An 18,945-nucleotide genomic window follows, 5' to 3' on the forward strand; every position below is an offset into this window, starting at 1 on the left:
AGTCAGAGTATTGTATTGAAGTTATGAGGTCATGTTGCAGTTGTATAAGACGTTGGTGAGACCGCATTTAGAATATTGTGTTCAGTTCTGGGCACCATGTTATAGGAAAGATATTGTCAAGCTTGAAAGGGTTCAGAAAGGTTTTATGGGAATGTTGCCAGGACTAGAGGGTGTGAGCTATAGGGAGAGGTTGAGTAGGCTGGGCCTCTATTCCATGGAGTGCAGGAGGATGAGGGGTGATTTTATAGAGGTAGACAAAATCATAAGGAGTGCATCAGGTAGATGCATGGAGTTTCTTGCCCAGAGTAGGTGAATCAAGGACTAGAGGACACAGGTTTAATGTGAAGGGGAAAAGATTTTATAGGAATCTGAGGGGTAACTTTTTCACACACAGGGTGGTGGGTGTATGGAACAAGCTTCCAGAAGAGGTAGTTGAGGCTGGGACTATCCCTACATTTAAGCAACAGTTAGTCAGGTACATGGATAGGACAGGTTTGGAGGGTTAAGGACCCAAACGCGGGCAGGTAGGATTAGTGTCGATGGAACGTGTTGGTCGGTGTGGGCAAGTTGAGCCGAAGGGCTTGTTTCCACACTGTATCACTTTACCACTCTGTGTGTGTTGAACTGTGTGTGTGTTTTGTTATTTGTTTAGGTTTTATTGCTGCCGATATCAAGGGGACGGGGTCGTGGACACAGTTGTACCTGATCACGGATTACCACGAGAACGGCTCGCTCTATGACTATTTAAAATCTACCACTCTCGATACGAAAGCCATGCTGAAGCTGGCTTACTCCACTGTAAGTGGACTGTGTCACCTGCACACCGAGATCTTTGGCACGCAGGGGAAGCCGGCCATCGCCCACCGCGACCTGAAAAGCAAGAACATCCTGGTGAAGAAGAATGGGATGTGCTGCATCGCAGACCTGGGGCTGGCCGTTAAATTCATCAGGTCAGCTCCATCGCGCTGTGTACATAGAGGGCCAGAGCCTTTGATACCGGTGTATTATTAATGTCAGGTGTACTGAGACACAGGGAATAACTTTATTTAGGTTAGAAATTCAGCAAGGAAACACGTTCCTTCGGCCCACTGAGACCACCCTGACCAACAATCACCCAAGCAATAGTTCTATGTCGCAGAACATGGAAAAAGGCTCATCGGTCCAACTTGCCACACCGACCAACGTCAGAGGTTGGGGGGAGACTTATAGAATCAGATAAAGTGATACAGTGTGGAAACAAGCCCGTTGACCCAACTTAGCCCACGCCGATCAACATGTCACATCTACAGTAGTCCTACATGCTTGCAATTGGCCCATATCCCTCTAAACCTGGCCTATCCATGTACCAGTCTAAATGCTTCTTAAACATTGCAATTGTAGAAACATAGAAAATGGGTGCATTCGGCCCTTCGAGCCAGCACTGCCATTCATTGTGATCATGGCTGATCGTCCCCAATCAATAACCCGTGCCTGCCTTCTCCCCATATCCCTTGACACCACTAGCCCCTAGAGCTCTATCTAACTCTCTGTTAAATCCATCCAGTGATTTGGCCTCCACTGCCCTCTGTGGCAGGGAATTCCACAAGTACTGCCTCAGCTACCTCCTCCGGCACCCACCACCTTTTGTGTGAAAAAGTTACCCCTCAGGTTCCAATTAAATCTTTCCCCCCTCCACTTAAGCCTATGTATTCCTAGTTTCAAATCCTTGAATTGAATTGATTGAATTGAATTGAATTGAATTGAATTGAATGCCTTTATTGTCATTCAGACCTTACGGTCTGAACAAAATTTCGTGCCTGCAGTCATACATACAATCATACAATAATAACGACAATAAACACAAATTAACACCACCACAGTGTATCCTCCAAGCACCTCCTCACTGTGGTGGAGGCAAAAATCTTAGGGCTGCAGTCTCTTCCCTCCTCTTCTCCCTCTGCGCTGAGGCAATACCCCACCGGGCGATGGTACAAACAGTCCCGCGGCTCACCGAACCCCGCAACGGGCCGGCTCAAACACCGCGGCCCGGGGTGGTCGAAGCTGCCGCCCTCCAGTCCAACGGACGCAGCCGCTGGCCCGCGGCTCAACCCCGGACTCAGGTCATAGCCGCCAGAACGCCGTCCCAGCCACCGGAGCGCCGTTCCAGCCCCGAGCCGGATCGCCCTCACGTGAGTGCCGTTCCTCCCTCGAGCTGGGACGCTCCGACGGGAGTTCCGTTCCTCCCTCGGGTTGGGCCACTCCGACGGGAGCGCCGTTTCACCCTCGGGCTGGGCCACTCCGACGGGAGTGCCGTTCCAGCCCCGAGCTGGGCCGCCCTCACGGGAGCGAGCCCAGTGCAAGTCCTGACATCAGGCCTCAGCGCAGACGGAGGCAGAGAAGGGGGATACGATAAAAAAGTTGTATTCCCCCGAAGAGAGAGACAGCAAGCCCCGTTTCAACCCCCACCCCCCCCCCACATAAACACAACCTAAAAAACTAAAACTAACTAGACAATACGAAATAAAACAACATAAAAAAGTAAAGACAAACGGACTGCAGGCGAGCCGCAGCCGTTTACCAGCGCCGTCACTTCCTACACATTAATGACAATTTACAGAGGTCAATTAACTGACAAACCCTCATGTGTTTGAGGTTAGTTTAGTTTTATTTAGACATGAAGCATGGAAACAGGGCCTTTGGGCCCACTGAGTCCGTGCTGACTAGCAACCACCCCTGCGGTAGTTCTATCCTACACACTAGGGACAATTTACAGCAGCCAATTAACCTAAAACCTTGCACATCGTTTGAATTCAAGAGGCAGCATGAAGTGCAGATGGAGTCAATGGAATGGAGCTGGTTTGTGTGATGGTCTGGGCTGCTGCGTTTTCTTGTGGTCTTGGACGGAGCTGTTATCAAACCATGGTATGATGCATCCCAATAAAATGCGATCTTCGGTGCATCTGCAGAGGTTGGTGAGAGTTGTGCCATGCCATTACAGGAAGATTTGGAGAGGTTTGCAGAGGATGTTTACCAGAATGCTGCCTAGATTAGAGAGTTTCACCTGCAGGGAGTGGTCAGACAGACTTGGATTGTTTTCTCTACAACGTCGGAGGCTGAGGGGAGACTTGATATATGTGTATGAAATCAGGAGAGGCATAGATAGGACAGACGGTCAGAACCTTTCTCCAATGGTGGATGAAAGGAGGAAGGTTTAATGGAGATGTGCGAGGCATGTTCTTTTACACAGAGGGTAATGGGTGTCTGGAACGCATTGCCAAGAGTGGTGGTGGAAGTAGATAGGATAGTGGCATTTAAGGAGCTTTTAGATAGGCACATGTAAGTACAGGGAATGGAAGGTTCTAGATCATGTACAGGCAGATGAGATCAGCTTAACTTGGAATCATGTTTGGCGCAAACAATGTGGGCCAAAGTGCTTTACTTTAGAGGTACAGCATGGAAACAGGCCCTTTGACCCACCGAGTCCACGCTGCCCAGCGATCACCCGTACACTAGTTCTACCCTACACACCAGTGACAATGTACAGAAGCCAATTAACCTGCACTCCTTTAGAATGTGGGAGGAAACCGGAGAAAGCCCACAGGGTCACACGGAGAGCGTACAAGCTCCATACAGACAGCACTCGTAGTCAGGATCCAAGCCGGGTCACTGGCGCTGAAAGGCAGGAACTCTACCGCTGTGCCACTGTGCTGCCCCTGTGTACACTGCTCCACTGTGCTGCCCCTGCCTCTATGTTAACATTGATAAACAAAGGAAAGTATAACATCTTAATTCTCTCCCATTCCCTCCACAGTGACACTAATGAAGTAGATATACCCCTCAACACCAGGGTAGGCACCAAGCGCTACATGGCTCCAGAGGTTTTGGATGAGAGCCTCAACCGCAATCATTTCCAGTCGTACATCATGGCGGACATGTACAGTTTTGGTCTGATCCTGTGGGAGATAGCGCGACGCTGCGTGTCTGTAGGTAAGGTGGCCTTGCTTGTATTTCTATTCTCTCTGCCGGCTAAATATATGCAGAGGTTACTGCTAGTTTCACTGTTGGCATTCATATAACCCTTCGTTAGCATCTCTTCCACAGCCAACAATGGATCATTGGGGCCTTAACCTTTCCTTGGTCATCAGCTTTGTTCTGAACCTTTTCATATCTCTAGTTTCCCTTTCCCCTGACTCTCCATCTGAAGAAGGATCTCGATCCGAAACATCGCCTAATCCTTTTCTATAGAATTGGTGAGGCCACATTTAGAGTAATGTGTTCAATTCTGGGCACCATGTTATAGAAAAGATGTTGTTAAGTTAGAAAGGGGGCAGAGAAGATTTACAAGGATGTTGCCAGAACTGGAGGGTGTCAGCTACAGGGAGAGGTTGATCTTATGGAGGTGCATAAAATCATGAGAGGAATAGATCGGGTGAACGCACAGAGTAGGGGAATCAAGAACCAGAAGGCATAGGTTTAAGGTGAAGTGTGAAAGATTTTATAGGAATCTGAGGGATAATATTTTTATGCAAAGTGTGATGGGAGCTGCTGGAGGAGGGAGTTGAGGCAGGGACTATTGCAATGTTTAAGAAGCAATTAGACAGGTACATGGATAGGACAGGTTCAGAAGGATATGGACCAAACATATTCAAGTGGGACTAGTGTAGATGGGACATGCTGGTTAGTGTGGGCAAGTTGGGCCAAGAGACCTGTTTCTACAGTAGGTATGACTCAATGACAAGATAGAATGTAGCAATGTTACAAAATTTTGAGATTTAAAAAATCGTCTGCAATTTATCCCATCAGATAAAGCATAAAAAGAAGTTTAATTTGACACCTAATTCACTTTCATATCTTCAGTATTAAAAAGGTTATGGCCATTTTCATACTCGGAAATTAGCATCTTGTTCCCTATTGATTTTCCATTGACTTAACACAAAAGCTGTGATCGAGGACAGTCAAAAGCCCATAACTTTATTAAAAATTAAGAGAACTGAAAGACATTTTCAGTTATTATAGATTGAAGCATTCTGAAACAAATATTAAACAATTTTACTTGGATGACCTGAAATTAAAGCATATAATTAGTTAGTGACTAATTGTAGCTAATTCCAAAATTCAATTACTAGATCTAAACATCTATCCATTTCTTAAGGAAAGATTAACATTTTTAAATAGCCTAAATGTCCAAAGAACATTCACACAAGAATTCACAATAAAACATGATTTTTAAATCTCATTGACATTAATTTATAGGCCAAATGGAAGGAATTTAGTGTTCAATTGCTGTAAATTAATGGCCATTTAAATCAGCTTGCGAGTGGGATTCGGTGGAACGCGCTGGTTTGGAACGTTGCCATTGCGGTGGATTTGAAGCCCATATGGCATGAAAAACACTGCGGGATTGAATGGGCCCCCAAGTCAGCCACTCGTAACATAAAATTTTGTATAAAGGGATCTTAAGAAGCACTTTTTAATGTAAAAATAAACAACTTACCTTGCCTTGTCCCCTACATAAGATCCGTCCCGTTGTCGGCGTTCGCGGCTTTAGAGGATGATTTTTAATCTACTATAACAATTAAATAACCCAATTTAGTTTAAAAATAGCTGCTGCGAACGAACCTCGCAGCAATTTTTCATCAGCAACTAAGCAGGCTGAACAACCTCGATTTCAATAGCCTAGAGAAAATCACGTTTTAAACCCGCCCCCCTCTCAAAGGCGCCAAAGTCGCGCACACGGGCAGCGGCAGAACTGCAGCGCCGCTGAAGGTACGTTTTGCAACATACCTATAGAATGGCCTCGACAATGTGCAAGTTGAATGGCGGAGAAGACTTGATATGCCAAATGACCTAATTCGGTTCCTATCACTTATGACCTTGTGAATCGGTAATCTTCTTCTTATCGAGTCCACACACAGGATTAGAAGTTATTCAGCCAGAGCTGAACACACTTCTCAGCATCTGCATACAATGGTGTCTGTCTTGTCACTTCTTGTGCGTGGCGGTGGAAAGATTGATGAAAACAGGGCTGCAACGTGAACTCTCTTTCCTTGCCCCCAATCGGTAGCAAGGAAGGCAAATGCAATGCTGGCATTTATTTTGAGAGGGTTAGAAAACAAAAACAGGGATGTAAGGAGCATTCGTAATAAGGTGGATGAGTTGAATGTGCAGATAGCTATTAATGACTATGATATAGTTGGGATCACGGAGACATGGCTCCAGGGAGACCAAGGCTGGGAGCTGAACATCCAGGGATATTCAGTATTCAGGAGGGATAGACAGAAAGGGAAAGGAGGTGGGGTAGCGTTGCTGGTTAGAGAGCAGATTAACGCAATAGATAGGAAGGACATTAGCTTTGAGGATGTGGAATCGATATGGGTAGAGCTGCGAAACACTAAGGGGCAGAAAACGCTAGTGGGAGTTGTGTACAGGCCACCTAACAGTAGTAGTGGAGTTGGGGATGGCATCAAACAGGAAATTAGAAATGCGTGCAACAAAGATAAAACAGTTATAATGGGTGACTTCAATCTACATATAGATTGGGTGAATCAAATTGGCAAGGGTGCTGAGGAAGAGGATTTCTTGGAATGTATGCGGGATAGTTTTCTAAACCAACATGTAGAGGAACCAACGAGAGAGCAGGCTATTCTAGACTGGGTATTGAGTAATGAGGAAGGGTTAGTTAGCAGTCTTGTTGTGCGTGGCCCCTTGGGCAAGAGTGACCATAATATGGTTGAGTTCTTCATTAGGATGGAGAGTGACATCGTTAATTCAGAAACAAGGGTCCTGAACTTAAAGAAAGGTAACTTTGAGGGTATGAGACGTGAATTGGCCAAGATAGACTGGCAATTGATTCTTAATGGGTTGACGGTGGATATGCAATGGAAGGCATTTAAAGACTGCATGGATGAACTACAACAATTGTTCATCCCAGTTTGGCAAAAAAATAAATCAGGGAAGGTAGTGCATCCGTGGATAACAAGGGAAATCAGGGATAGTATCAAAACAAAAGATGAAGCGTACAAATTAGCCAGAAAAAGCAGCCTACCAGAGGACTGGGAGAAATTCAGAGACCAGCAGAGGAGGACAAAGGGCTTAATTAGGAAAGGGAAAATAGATTATGAAAGAAAACTGGCAGGGAACATAAAAACTGACTGCAAAAGCTTTTATAGATATGTGAGGAGAAAAAGATTAGTTAAAACAAATGTAGGTCTCTTGCAGTCAGAAACGGGTGAATTGATCATGGGGAACAAGGACATGGCAGACCAATTGAATAACTACTTTGGTTCTGTCTTCACTAAGGAAGACATAAATAATCTGCCGGAAATAGCAGGGGACCGGGGGTCAAATGAGATGGAGGAACTGAGTGAAATCCAGGTTAGCCGGGAAGTGGTGTTAGGTAAATTGAATGGATTAAAGGCCGATAAATCCCCAGGGCCAGATAGGCTGCATCCCAGAGTACTTAAGGAAGTAGCCCCAGAAATAGTGGATGCATTAGTGATAATTTTTCAAAACTCTTTAGATTCTGGAGTAGTTCCTGAGGATTGGAGGGTAGCTAATGTAAAACCACTTTTTAAAAAGGGAGGGAGAGAGAAAACGGGGAATTGCAGACCAGTTAGTCTAACGTCGGTAGTGGGGAAACTGCTAGAGTCAGTTATTAAAGATGAGATAGCAGCACATTTGGAAAGTGGTGAAATCATTGGACAAAGTCAGCATGGATTTATGAAGGGTAAATCATGTCTGACGAATCTTATAGAATTTTTCGAGGATGTAACTAGTAGAGTGGATAAGGGAGAACCAGTGGATGTGTTATATCTGGACTTTCAGAAGGCTTTCGACAAGGTCCCACATAAGAGATTAGTATACAAACTTAAAGCACACGGTATTGGGGGTTCAGTATTGATGTGGATAGAGAACTGGCTGGCAGACAGGAAGCAAAGAGTAGGAGTAAACGGGTCCTTTTCAGAATGGCAGGCAGTGACTAGTGGGGTACCGCATGGCTCAGTTCTGGGACCCCAGCTATTTACGATATATATTAATGATTTGGACGAGGGAATTGAATGCAACATCTCCAAGTTTGCGGATGACACAAAGCTGGGGGGCAGTGTTAACTGTGAGGAGGATGCTAGGAGGCTGCAAGGTGACTTGGATAGGCTGGGTGAGCGGGCAAATGCATGGCAGATGCAGTATAATGTGGAGAAATGTGAGGTTATCCACTTTGGTGGCAAAAACAGGAAAGTATATTATTATCTGAATGGTGGCCGATTAGGAAAGGGGGAGATGCAACAAGACCTGGGTGTCATGGTACACCAGTCATTAAAAGTAGGCATGCAGGTGCAGCAGGCAGTGAAGAAGGCGAATGGTATGTTAGCATTCATAGCAAAAGGATTTGAGTATAGGAGCAGGGAGGTTCTACTGCAGTTGTACAGGGTCTTGGTGAGACCACACCTGGAGTATTGCGTACAGTTTTGGTCTCCTAATCTGAGGAAAGGCATTCTTGCCATAGAGGGAGTACAGAGAAGGTTCACCAGACTGATTCCTGGGATGTCAGGACTTTCATATGAAGAAAGACTGGATAGACTCGGTTTGTACTCGCTAGAATTTAGAAGATTGAGGGGGGATCTTATAGAAACTTACAAAATTCTTAAGGGGTTGGACAGGCTAGATGCAGGAAGATTGTTCCCGATGTTGGGGAAGTCCAGAACAAGGGGTCACAGTTTAAGGATAAGGGGGAAAACTTTTTTCACACAGAGAGTGGTGAATCTCTGGAATTCTCTCCCGCAGAAGGTAGTTGAGGCCAGTTCATTGGCTATATTTAAGAGGGAGTTAGATGTGGCCCTTGTGGCTAAAGGGATCAGGGGGTATGGAGAGAAGGCAGGTACAGGATACTGAGTTGGATGATCAGCCATGATCATATTGAATGGCGGTGCAGGCTCGAAGGGCCGAATGGCCTACTCCTGCACCTATTTTCTATGTTTCTATGTTTCTATGTAATGCTGAGGTTTTATAAGGCACTGGTCAAATCGCATTAGGAGTATTATGAGCAGTTTTGGGCCCCATATCTGAAGAAGGATGTGCTGGCTTTGGGTCCAGAGCAGGTTTATGAGAATGATTCCAGGAATAATTGGGTTAAAATATGACTGCACTGGGCCTGTACACGCTGGAGTTTAGAAGGTTATGGGGGGGACCTAATTAAAACTTACTGAACAGTGAAAGACTTGGATAGAGTGGATATGGAGAGGATGTCTCCACTATTGGGAGAGTCTAGGATCAGAGGGCACAGACTCAGAATAAAAGGACATACCTTTAGAAAGGAGGAGGAATTTCTTTAGTCAGAGGGTGGTGAATCTGTGGATTTTTATTTTGCCACGGTTAGCTATGGAGGCCAAGTCATTGGGTATAAGGCAGTTTGGCAGATTATTGATAAGTAAGGGTGTCAGGGGTTATGGGGAGAAGGCAGGAGAATGTGTTGGGAATGAAAGATAGATCAGCCATGATTGAATTGTTGTGTACACTCAATGGGCCGAATGGCCTAATTCTGGTCTTACAACTTATGAGCTTGTGTCTATGGTTTGCCGAGACTGTGTGTCTTCTGTCCACAGGTATTGTTGAGGAATACCAGCTACCTTACCATGAGTTGGTGCCCAATGACCCAACCTTTGAAGACATGAGGGAAGTTGTATGTATCAAGCGGCTCAGGCCTTCGTTCCCCAATAGATGGACCAGTGATGAGGTAAGGGCCCAGCTCATTGACCACCAGGATTTATTACCAACTATCTTATATTTATATCTCCTAGATCTGGGCTATCTTCCGTACAATTGAGAGGGATAGATAGGGCCAATGCACTAGAACCATCCTCTCACCAACCAGAGAGTGGTCCTGACCTCCCATCTACCTCATTGGACACCCTTGGCCTATCTTTAATTGGACTATACTGGACTTTATCTTGCACTAAATGTTATCCCCTTTTCATGTATCTGTTCACTGTGGGCGACTTGATTTTAATCATGTATTGTCTTTCTGCAGACTGGTTTGCACGCAACAAAAGCTTTTCACTGTACCCTGGTACACGTGACAATGAACTAAACACTGCTTCAATCACAACATCCTTGTGATTGAGGCAGTGCAGCGTAGGTTCACGAGATTGATCCCTGGGATGGCGGGACTGTCATATGAGGAAAGATTGAAAAGACTAGGCTTGTATTCACTGGAGTTTAGAAGGATGAGGGGGATCTTATAGAAACATATACAATTATAAAAGAACTGGACAAGCTAGATGCAGGAAAAATGTTCCCAATGTTGGGCGAGTCCAGAACCAGGGGCCACAGTCTTAGAATAAAGGGGAGGTCATTTAAGACTGAGGTGAGAAAAACGTTTTCACCCAGAGAGTTGTGAATTTATGGAATTCCCTGCCACAGAGGGCAGTGGAGGCCAAGTCACTGGATGGATTTAAGAGAGAGTTAGATAGAGCTCTAGGGGCTAGTGGAGTCAAGGGATATGGGGAGAAGGCAGGTACGGGTAATTGATAGGGGATGATCAACCATTATCACAATGAATGGCGGTGCTGGCTCGAAGGGCCAAATGGCCTCCTCCTGCACCTATTTTCTATGTTTCTAAACTAAACATAAGATTAAGATGAGGGTGAAAAGATACAATAGGAACTCGAGGGGCAACATTTTTACAAAGGCGTGGTAGGTATATGTAATGAGCTGCCAGATGAGGGAGCTGAGGCAGGTACTATCACAATGTTTAAAAAACATCTGGATAGATAGATAGATAGATTGGACAGGATTAGAGGGATATGGGCCAAATGCAGGCGGGTGGGACGTGTAAATGGGACATGTTGGTTGGCGTGGGCGTCGGTCCGAAGGGCCCGTTTCCATCCGGTATGATCCTATGGCTCGATGACTGTAAAATGTCGGAGCAATGGTGCAGGCAACTGGGTTTGATGTATCGACTTGTTTAGTTGTAGTTTAGTTAGCGAGCTACAGTGAAATTCCTTTTTGTTGCGTGCTATCCGGTGTATGGAAAGACTATACATGATTACAATCAAGCCGTCAACAGTGCACTGATACAGGATGAAGAGAATAACGTTTAATGCAAGATAAAATCCAGTAGAGTCCAATTAAAAATAATGCGAGTGTTTCGATTGAGGTAGATAGTAGGTCAGTACCGCTCTCTAGTTGGTGAGAGGGCAGTTCAGTTGCCTAATAACAGCTGGGAAGAAACAGTCCCTGAATGGGGAGGTTGTGGGGGGTGTGTGTGAGCGGTTGCTGCTACGTTTTCTTTACGCTTGTGTCTTACTCCCACAGTGCCTGAGGCAAATGGGGAAAGTCATGACCGAATGCTGGGCTCACAACCCAGCCTCCCGACTGACAGCCCTGCGAGTGAAGAAGACCTTGGCTAAGATGTCCGAGTCTCAAGACATAAAGCTCTGATGCCTCCACCAGCCACCTCCCAGGATACCAGCTCCGTCCCAGAAGGAGCCGCGGGCAGCGCCCGGCCCACCGCAGCTGGGGGGAGGAGCATGACCTCCACCTTTTTCAAACCTCTTTCCTTCTCGTTGTCTCGAATCACATCGCCGTTGACTCGTTGCCACGGCGAGGGAGAACTGCACTGCCCAAATCACCGGCAACATCCCCACGGGCATCCACGGGTTATAAATTTCATTTCTGTTTTTGCTTGCGTCTATTGTGAGAAGCAACAGCTATTCAGAGTTCAACGCATTGGAGGTTGCATGCCTGCTTTCTATGAAAGCTCCTAATGTCAATTTTTTTAAATAAGTATTTAAGCATCGCAAGACTCAGACGGCATCTTGAGTCTGTTCTGAACTGTGCATCAGCTGGGTGGGTTGTCCAGCCTGTTCACTCCAAGCACTCCAACTCCAAGACACTTCCCTTGGTTGGCACTGGTTGTAACACAACAAAAGCTTTTCACTGTACCCGCGGTACATGTGACAATAAACTAAACTCAAAATCAAACTTTGTTTAGCTGACGAGCTTTGGAAAGACTGAGGTTTGGGCAACTGGTCTCATATGCCTCTTGATTACTACCTTAAACCCAAGTTGCATCGATGTTGGAGAACCTTCTCGGGAGCCTTTATTGAGGCAACATCTGGGGTCATGGAACCTGCCACCGTTAGCTTCCACCTGAAATCTTTCGCTCATCTTCTGTCCATGGGATCTGACTGTCACTGGCAACGTTTATTGCTCATTTTTGGTTAGCCTCCAGGGGGTGGCAGTGAGCCATCTGCTTGCAGCCCGTGTGCTGAGGGAGTTCCCTCAGTACTGATGGACAGGGGCATTCCAGGATTTGGACACAGCAACGGTGAAGGAATGCCGAACAATTTGCCCAGCCATAACTCGGAGCGACTCGGAGAGGGATCTGCACCGGGTGATGTTCCCATCTTCCTGCTGCCCTTGTCCTTCTTGGGTACCAGCACTCATGATCTGTAGAAACCTGGATGTGTAATTACTGGGCATTGCTATTGACACACACTGTAGCCAACGCGAGCCAGTGATGCAGGGAATGAAGGTGTAGATTGATGTAGAAGCAAGGAACTGCTGATGCTCGTTTACAAAAGAAGACACCAAGTGCTGGAGTAACTCAGCAGGTCAGGCAGCATCCATGGAGAACATTTTGGGTTAGGACAATTCTTTAGACCGATTGTGTGGGGGGTAGTAATCAATCTGAAGAAGGGTCCTGCCCTTAAACATCACAAAACATCATCTATCCATGTTCTCCAGAGATGCTGCCTGACCCACTGAGTAGTTCCAGCACTATGTGTCTTCTCTTAGAATGATGGATTGGACTATTAGTTCCTCTAACTAAATAGCAGTTGGAGAAGAACACCCTTGATGGGAGTTTAGTTTTAGATATACAACATGGAAACAGGACCTTTGGCCCACCAAGTCAGCGCCGACCAACCATTACCCCGTACATTAGTTCCATCCTACACACTAGGGACAATTTACAGATGCCCATTAACCTGCGAACCCGCACGTCTTTGTGATGAGGGAGGAAACCGGAGCACCTGGAGTAAAAACCCACGTGGTCATAGGGAGAACGTGCAAACTCTGTACAGACAGCATCCATAGTCAGGATCAAACCCAGGTGTCAAGCGCTGTAAAGCAGCAACTCTGTGTCACTGTGCCACCCTAAGTTGAAGGTGATGGATGTTACAAGGTACAACTTACCAGAAACACACAGAGATTTATATTCTTCATTGTCATTCTCAGCCGCAGTGTGAAACCATCTTCAGATGACGCAACTGCCCAGACTCAGCTACTCATGAGAAAGTGGTTGAGGCTCAGTAAGGGCAGGACACACGGGCCTCAGCACAGACTGATGACAGGGTTAGGTGGGTGGTTGTACGTGACTGTGCCGACACCCATTCTCTCCAACTAGTTACCCTCTCTCCCCCCTCCCCCCCACTCGTCATTCTACGTTCCACTGTTAGCATCCCTTTATCTCCGTTATCACCTCTTTCCCCACCAACAACGGGCCATTATAGGCTCCACCCTGTCATCTATTGCCGGCCCTGATTTGTTCTGGCCTTTTCCTACCTCTAGCTTCCACCCCGCCCCCTCTACTTTCAGTCTGAAGAAGGGTTCCAACCCGAAATGTCACCTATTCCTTCTCTCCAGGGATGCTGCCTGGCATACTGAGTTACTCCAGCATATTGTGTCTATATCTTCGGTATAAGCCAACATCTGCAGTTCCTTCCTACACGTTTCACATCATCTCTGTCTGCTGTTAACCTTCATTGATTGATACCCTCATGGGACAGGTGCCGCCGTGTCGGGGAAATTCGAGTCATGGCGTCATACAGCACGGAATAACTCTATGAACTATGACTATGATTGTCTGTTGCAGTCTCCTCTCAAGTCAGATACAAGGTACTACCACTGCTGGTTTACCCACCAAAAAAGACACCAAGTGCTGGAGTAACTCTGCATGCCAAGCAGTATATCTGTCGAACAATGTTTAGTTTAGAGATACAACTTGGAAACATGTTTCCTGCCTCTAGCGTGTCCAATCCCTTAATAATCTTATATGTTTCAATAAGATCCCCTCTCATCTTGGAAACAGTTTAGAGATACAGCCCTTCGTCCCACAGAGTCCGTGCCGACCAACGATCACCCTGACGCTAGTTCTACCCTACACACTCGGGGTGATTTACAGAAGCTCAATAACTTACAAACCCGCACGTCTTTAGAATGTCAAAGGAAATGTGAGGTTATCCACAAATGAGTATAGGAGCAAAGATGTCCTTCTGCAGTTGTACAGGGCCCTGATGAGACCACACCTGGTGTATTGTGTGCAGCTTTGGTCTTCAAATTTGAGGAAGGACATTCTTGCTATTGAGGGAGTGCAGCGTAGGGTCACAAGGTTAATTCCAGGGATGGCAGGATTGGAGCGACTGGGCTTGTATACACTGGAATTTAGAAGGATGAGAGGGAATTTTATTGAAACATATAAGATTATTAAAGGATTGGACACGCTAGAGGCAGGAAACATGTTCCCAATGTTGGGGGAGTCCAGAACCAGGGGCCACAGTTTAGGAATAAGGGGTAGACCATTTAGAACAGATATGAGTAAACAATTTTTTACCCAGAGAGTTGTGAATCTGTGGAATTACTGCCTCAGAAGGTAGTGGAGGCCGATTCTCTGGATGCTTTCAAGAAAGAGTTAGATAAAGTTAAAAATAATGGAGTCAAGGGATATGGGGAGAAGGCAAGAACGGGGTACTGATTATGGATGATCAGCCATGATCACAGTGAATGGCGTTGCTGTCTCGAAGGGCCAATGGTTATTGAAACCAGAGTACCCTGAGAAAGCCCACGCAGGTCATGGGGAGAACATACAAACTCCTTACTGACAGCACCCGTAGTCAGGATCGAACTTGGGTCTCGCTCTGTGAGGCCCATGGACAGCGAGGTTTTACATCAAGACCAAGGTCTTGGGAGGTGATGCGTACAAGATGAAGCAAGCAGTAAATAAAAAGCCCATCTTATTATAAGCAAAGCGCAATAGACCACACGAACATACTGAATCTCCTTCATTTTCAAAAGAAATAGAGGGCATTGATGTGCTTCCTTTATGATAGCATCAATGTGCTGGGACCGGGACAGATCTTCAGAGATAAGCACGCCCAGAAACCTGAGTCTCCGTCACTTATCTCTGATCTTGTAGAAACTATGTGGTGTGGCCTCAGCTTACTCCTCACCAATGCCACTCTCTGTCCAATATCAGTATAATCATCTTATAGAGGTGTAGGTGATCTTACAGAGGTGTACAAAATCATGAGAGGAATAGATCAGATAAACGCTCAAAGTCTCTTGCCCAGAGTCGGGGAATCGAGAACCAAAATACATAGTTTTAAGGTGAGGGAGGATAGATTTAATAGGAACCTGAGGGTTAACTTTTCCCCACAAAGGGTGGTAGTTGTTTGGAACCAGCTGCTGGAGGAGGTAGTTGTGGCAGGTATTATTGCATTGTTTAAGAAACATTTAGACAGGTACGTGGATAGGACAGATTTAGAGGGATATGGGCCAGACGCAGGCATGTGGGATCAGTGTAGATGGAGCATATTGGCTCGGTGTGGACAAGTTGGGCCGAAGGTCCTGTTTCCACTCTCTACGACTCGATGACTCTAGTGGAATTCCTGGCACAAAGTAGAAGTGTCGTCCTCAATCAGGCTCGGCAACTCGAAAAATTTGCGGACAATGAAAGCACAATGTTAAAATAACAATTTAAAAAAATTCTTAAAAGCACAAAATACAGAGCAGATGATTAGGTACAAACAGAAATATCATATGTAGACTGAAAATTTTAAAGATTTTTTAAGGTCCACCGTATTTCAATAGACTTTACTGAGGTAATTTGAGAATCTAATTCAGCACGAACAGGTTGCTAAACCAAGATTGTGGGTCAATATGCTATCTTACCAAATGCACCAAAGCATATTATTTCCAGATTATCTTACAAGGAGAACATTTCATAAATACACAAAGTTCTCAAAATTACTTGTGTAGTAAGAAACTGCAGATGCTGGTTTCCACCGAAGATAGACACAAAATCCTGGAGTAACTCTGCGGGTCAGGCAGCATCTCTAGAGAAAAGAAATAGGTGATTTATTTGGGTCCGATGAAGGGTTCCGACACCAAACGTCACCCATTCCTTTTCTCCAGAGATGCTGCCTGACCCGCTGAGTTACTGCAACATTTTGTGCCTATATTCGTTCTCAAAATTACACTTCCGAATAAACTGTACTTTCTCCAGAGAAGCTGGGGAGGTCTGATTTCAACTTCTAGATGTTAGTGTTTAAGCCCTACAAATGTGAATTTGCTTTCACTGTGTTAATGATCGCAAACTCCAAGCCATTGATCATAATCATAATCATACTTTATTAGACAAGTATGTTTTGCAACATACGAGGAATTTGATTTGCCCAACAATCATACCAATAAAAATTAGTGAGACACACAAAATACATTTTAACATGAACATACACCACCGTGACCCCTCCGCATTCTTCACTGTCATGCATGGCGAAAAAAAGTTCAATCTCTTCCCTTGTTTGTTCTTCTGCTGTCGGGGGCCCTCGAACCTTCCGTTGAAGGGACCATCTTGGCTCCCGTAACCGGTGGTCGGGCCATCCGTGTCAGGGTGATCAAGCTCCTGCATCGGGGGGGAACTCAGCTCCCCCGCGTCGGGCGATCGGACCCGGGTGGGGGCTAGTCGAACCCCTTGGGACTTTAGAGCTTCCCGACATCAGTCTCTACCCGAGACTGCGAGCTCCTCGATGGTGAAATCCGCAGTTGGAGCGTTGATCCCAGGCAAGGGATCGCAGGCTCCGATGGTAAGTCCACGTCCCTGCGGTGGGGTTCAAAGTCAGTCTCGAGCAAGGCCTCCAGCTCCACGATGTTAGGCCGCAGAGCGACCAGAGATACGATCCGGAAAACAATCGCATCTCGGGCAAGGTAAGAGATTGAAATAAAGTTTCCCCCAAACCCCCCCTGCCCAACCCCCACATAAAACAAATCACGGAACATTAACACAAACTTTTAAAACACACTAAAAATAGCACAAAAGATGGATGGTGAGGCTGCCATCGCTGACGGTGCCACCCAGTGGATTGAATTGATTGTAAGATATAGCATGGAAACAGGCCCTTTGGCCCATCGAGTCCATGCTGAATATTGATCACCCGTTCATTGTTCTATATTATCCCACTTTCACATCCACTCCCTACACACCCGGGGACAATTTACAGTGGGCCAATTAACCTACAAACCCGCACGTCTTTGGGACATGGGAGGAAACTGGAGCACCCGGAGAAAACTCAAGCGGTCACTGGGAGAACCTACAAACTCCTTACAGACAGCACCCGAGGTCAGGATCGAACCCGGGACACTGGTGCAGTGAAGCAGTGGCTCTACCATCTGTGCCACAACTCCAAATCTGATAGTTAATACAAGGCCTGTGAACATTGGACATTCAGACGCCCAAATAGAAAAAAAAAGATTAGGTGCAACATACAAGGTCATGAATTACTTTGCTTTAAAAAACTATAATCCCTTAATAGATAAACCTGTGTCTGAGTAGATTGTGCTCTCCTTGTTTTAATTCTCTCTCTTTTATCCTCACCCTTTGCAGTTAAGACTGTAAGACTCTAGTGTTTAAGTTTCAGATTGGAGTCAAAGGGAATTGTTCTGTGCTGCATTGTTGAGTCCGTGTTAAATAGGGAAAGATAGATCAGCCATGACTGAATGGCGGAGTAGACTCGATGGGCCGAAAGGCCGACTTACGCTCCTATGACTTACAAACTTATGGAAAAGTGTGGCGGTGAGCAACTTCAGTTGTGTGTTACGTTGCCGGTCACACCCCTCTGTCCCATCTTCCTCCTATCTCCCCCACCCTTCCACCCCCTTCCCCTTCTCCGTGCCCCCCCCCCCCCCCACCAGTCTCAGATAGGATCACGGATATGCCATCAGTGCTTTGTGAGCCAAGGTGAACTGGGACAGCTGAGAGGATAGGAGGGAGATTCTCTCTCCCGCAAGGGTGCGGTTAGCTTCAACCTCTGCCTCAGATTAAAACTGAAGCTGACAAGGGTGCAGAAGCAACAGAAGTTGGCAGAGAATGTTGTATTTTGTTATGCTACTAATGAAACTCTCGATTGTATAACTGGAAGCAAACCATTGTTTTTTTTTTTACATCTGTACAGATGAAATTTGAAAAATAGAAAGCTGCAGTACACTGGGAGACAGTGCCTTATTTAAACTGTACATAATTGTAAATCAGGATTAGAAGAGAATATTAGTTGTATATGCTCGAAATATGTACTGTGTTTATCATTTCCCTAATAAACAAATTCAGACAACTCCACCTTCCAATTCGCATGTGCGGTGGGTTATTTTTCTCTATTTTAGTTTTGATTATTATTATTAAGATTATTATCCTTATTATTAGGTCAGCCAGCATCTGTAGAGGAAAATGGACAGATGACGTTTCAGGTCGGGACCCTTCTTCAGACTGATTGGAGTAGGGGGAAGAAAACCGGAGATAGAGGTGGGGGTGGGATATGGTCTGGAAAGTAATACACTTGTGGATACAAGTGAAGGGGGAAGATACAAGTGAAGGGGGAAGGTTTGATTAACAGATGGGTGGAGTAAGTGACAAAGGCTGGAGGTGAAAAGGAGACAACGGGGAGTCAGATTAGGAGAGAAGAGGAGTGAAATGTGAAGCCAGAGGGAGGGATATGGGTGGAAGGGGACCAGGGTGGAGAAGGGGGTGGTACAATGAGAGAAATGAGTGAGCACAGGTAGGGGTGGTGGGGATGGGCACAAGAAAGAGAAAGCGGGTGTAAAGGCTAGGGGTGGTGGGGGTGTTGGCTAAAATTAGACGATTCAAAGTTCATACCGTTGGGGTGTGAGCTACCCAAGTGAAATATGAGGTGCTGTTGC

General features: G+C 45.8%; 1 protein-coding gene across 3 annotated transcripts in view; it reads left to right on the forward strand.

Annotated features, from left to right (window-relative positions):
* Window positions 1–11,750, forward strand: part of bmpr1b (bone morphogenetic protein receptor type 1B) — a 424,691-nt gene extending 412,941 nt beyond the window's left edge. For 2 of the 3 annotated variants that reach the window (XM_033022558.1, XM_033022566.1), the window contains 4 exons: window positions 653–950; window positions 3,791–3,966; window positions 9,579–9,709; window positions 11,290–11,415. In XM_033022558.1, coding sequence (XP_032878449.1) covers window positions 653–950; window positions 3,791–3,966; window positions 9,579–9,709; window positions 11,290–11,415 — 731 coding nt within the window. Of the gene's footprint in view, window positions 1–652; window positions 951–3,790; window positions 3,967–9,578; window positions 9,710–11,289 lie in introns of all 3 variants that reach the window. The other variant, XM_033022575.1, reaches the window with a different exon arrangement.
* The last annotated feature ends 7,195 nt before the right edge of the window (window positions 11,751–18,945 follow it).

Source organism: Amblyraja radiata, chromosome 1 (genome assembly GCF_010909765.2).
Source record: "Amblyraja radiata isolate CabotCenter1 chromosome 1, sAmbRad1.1.pri, whole genome shotgun sequence".
Taxonomy (NCBI): domain Eukaryota; kingdom Metazoa; phylum Chordata; class Chondrichthyes; order Rajiformes; family Rajidae; genus Amblyraja; species Amblyraja radiata.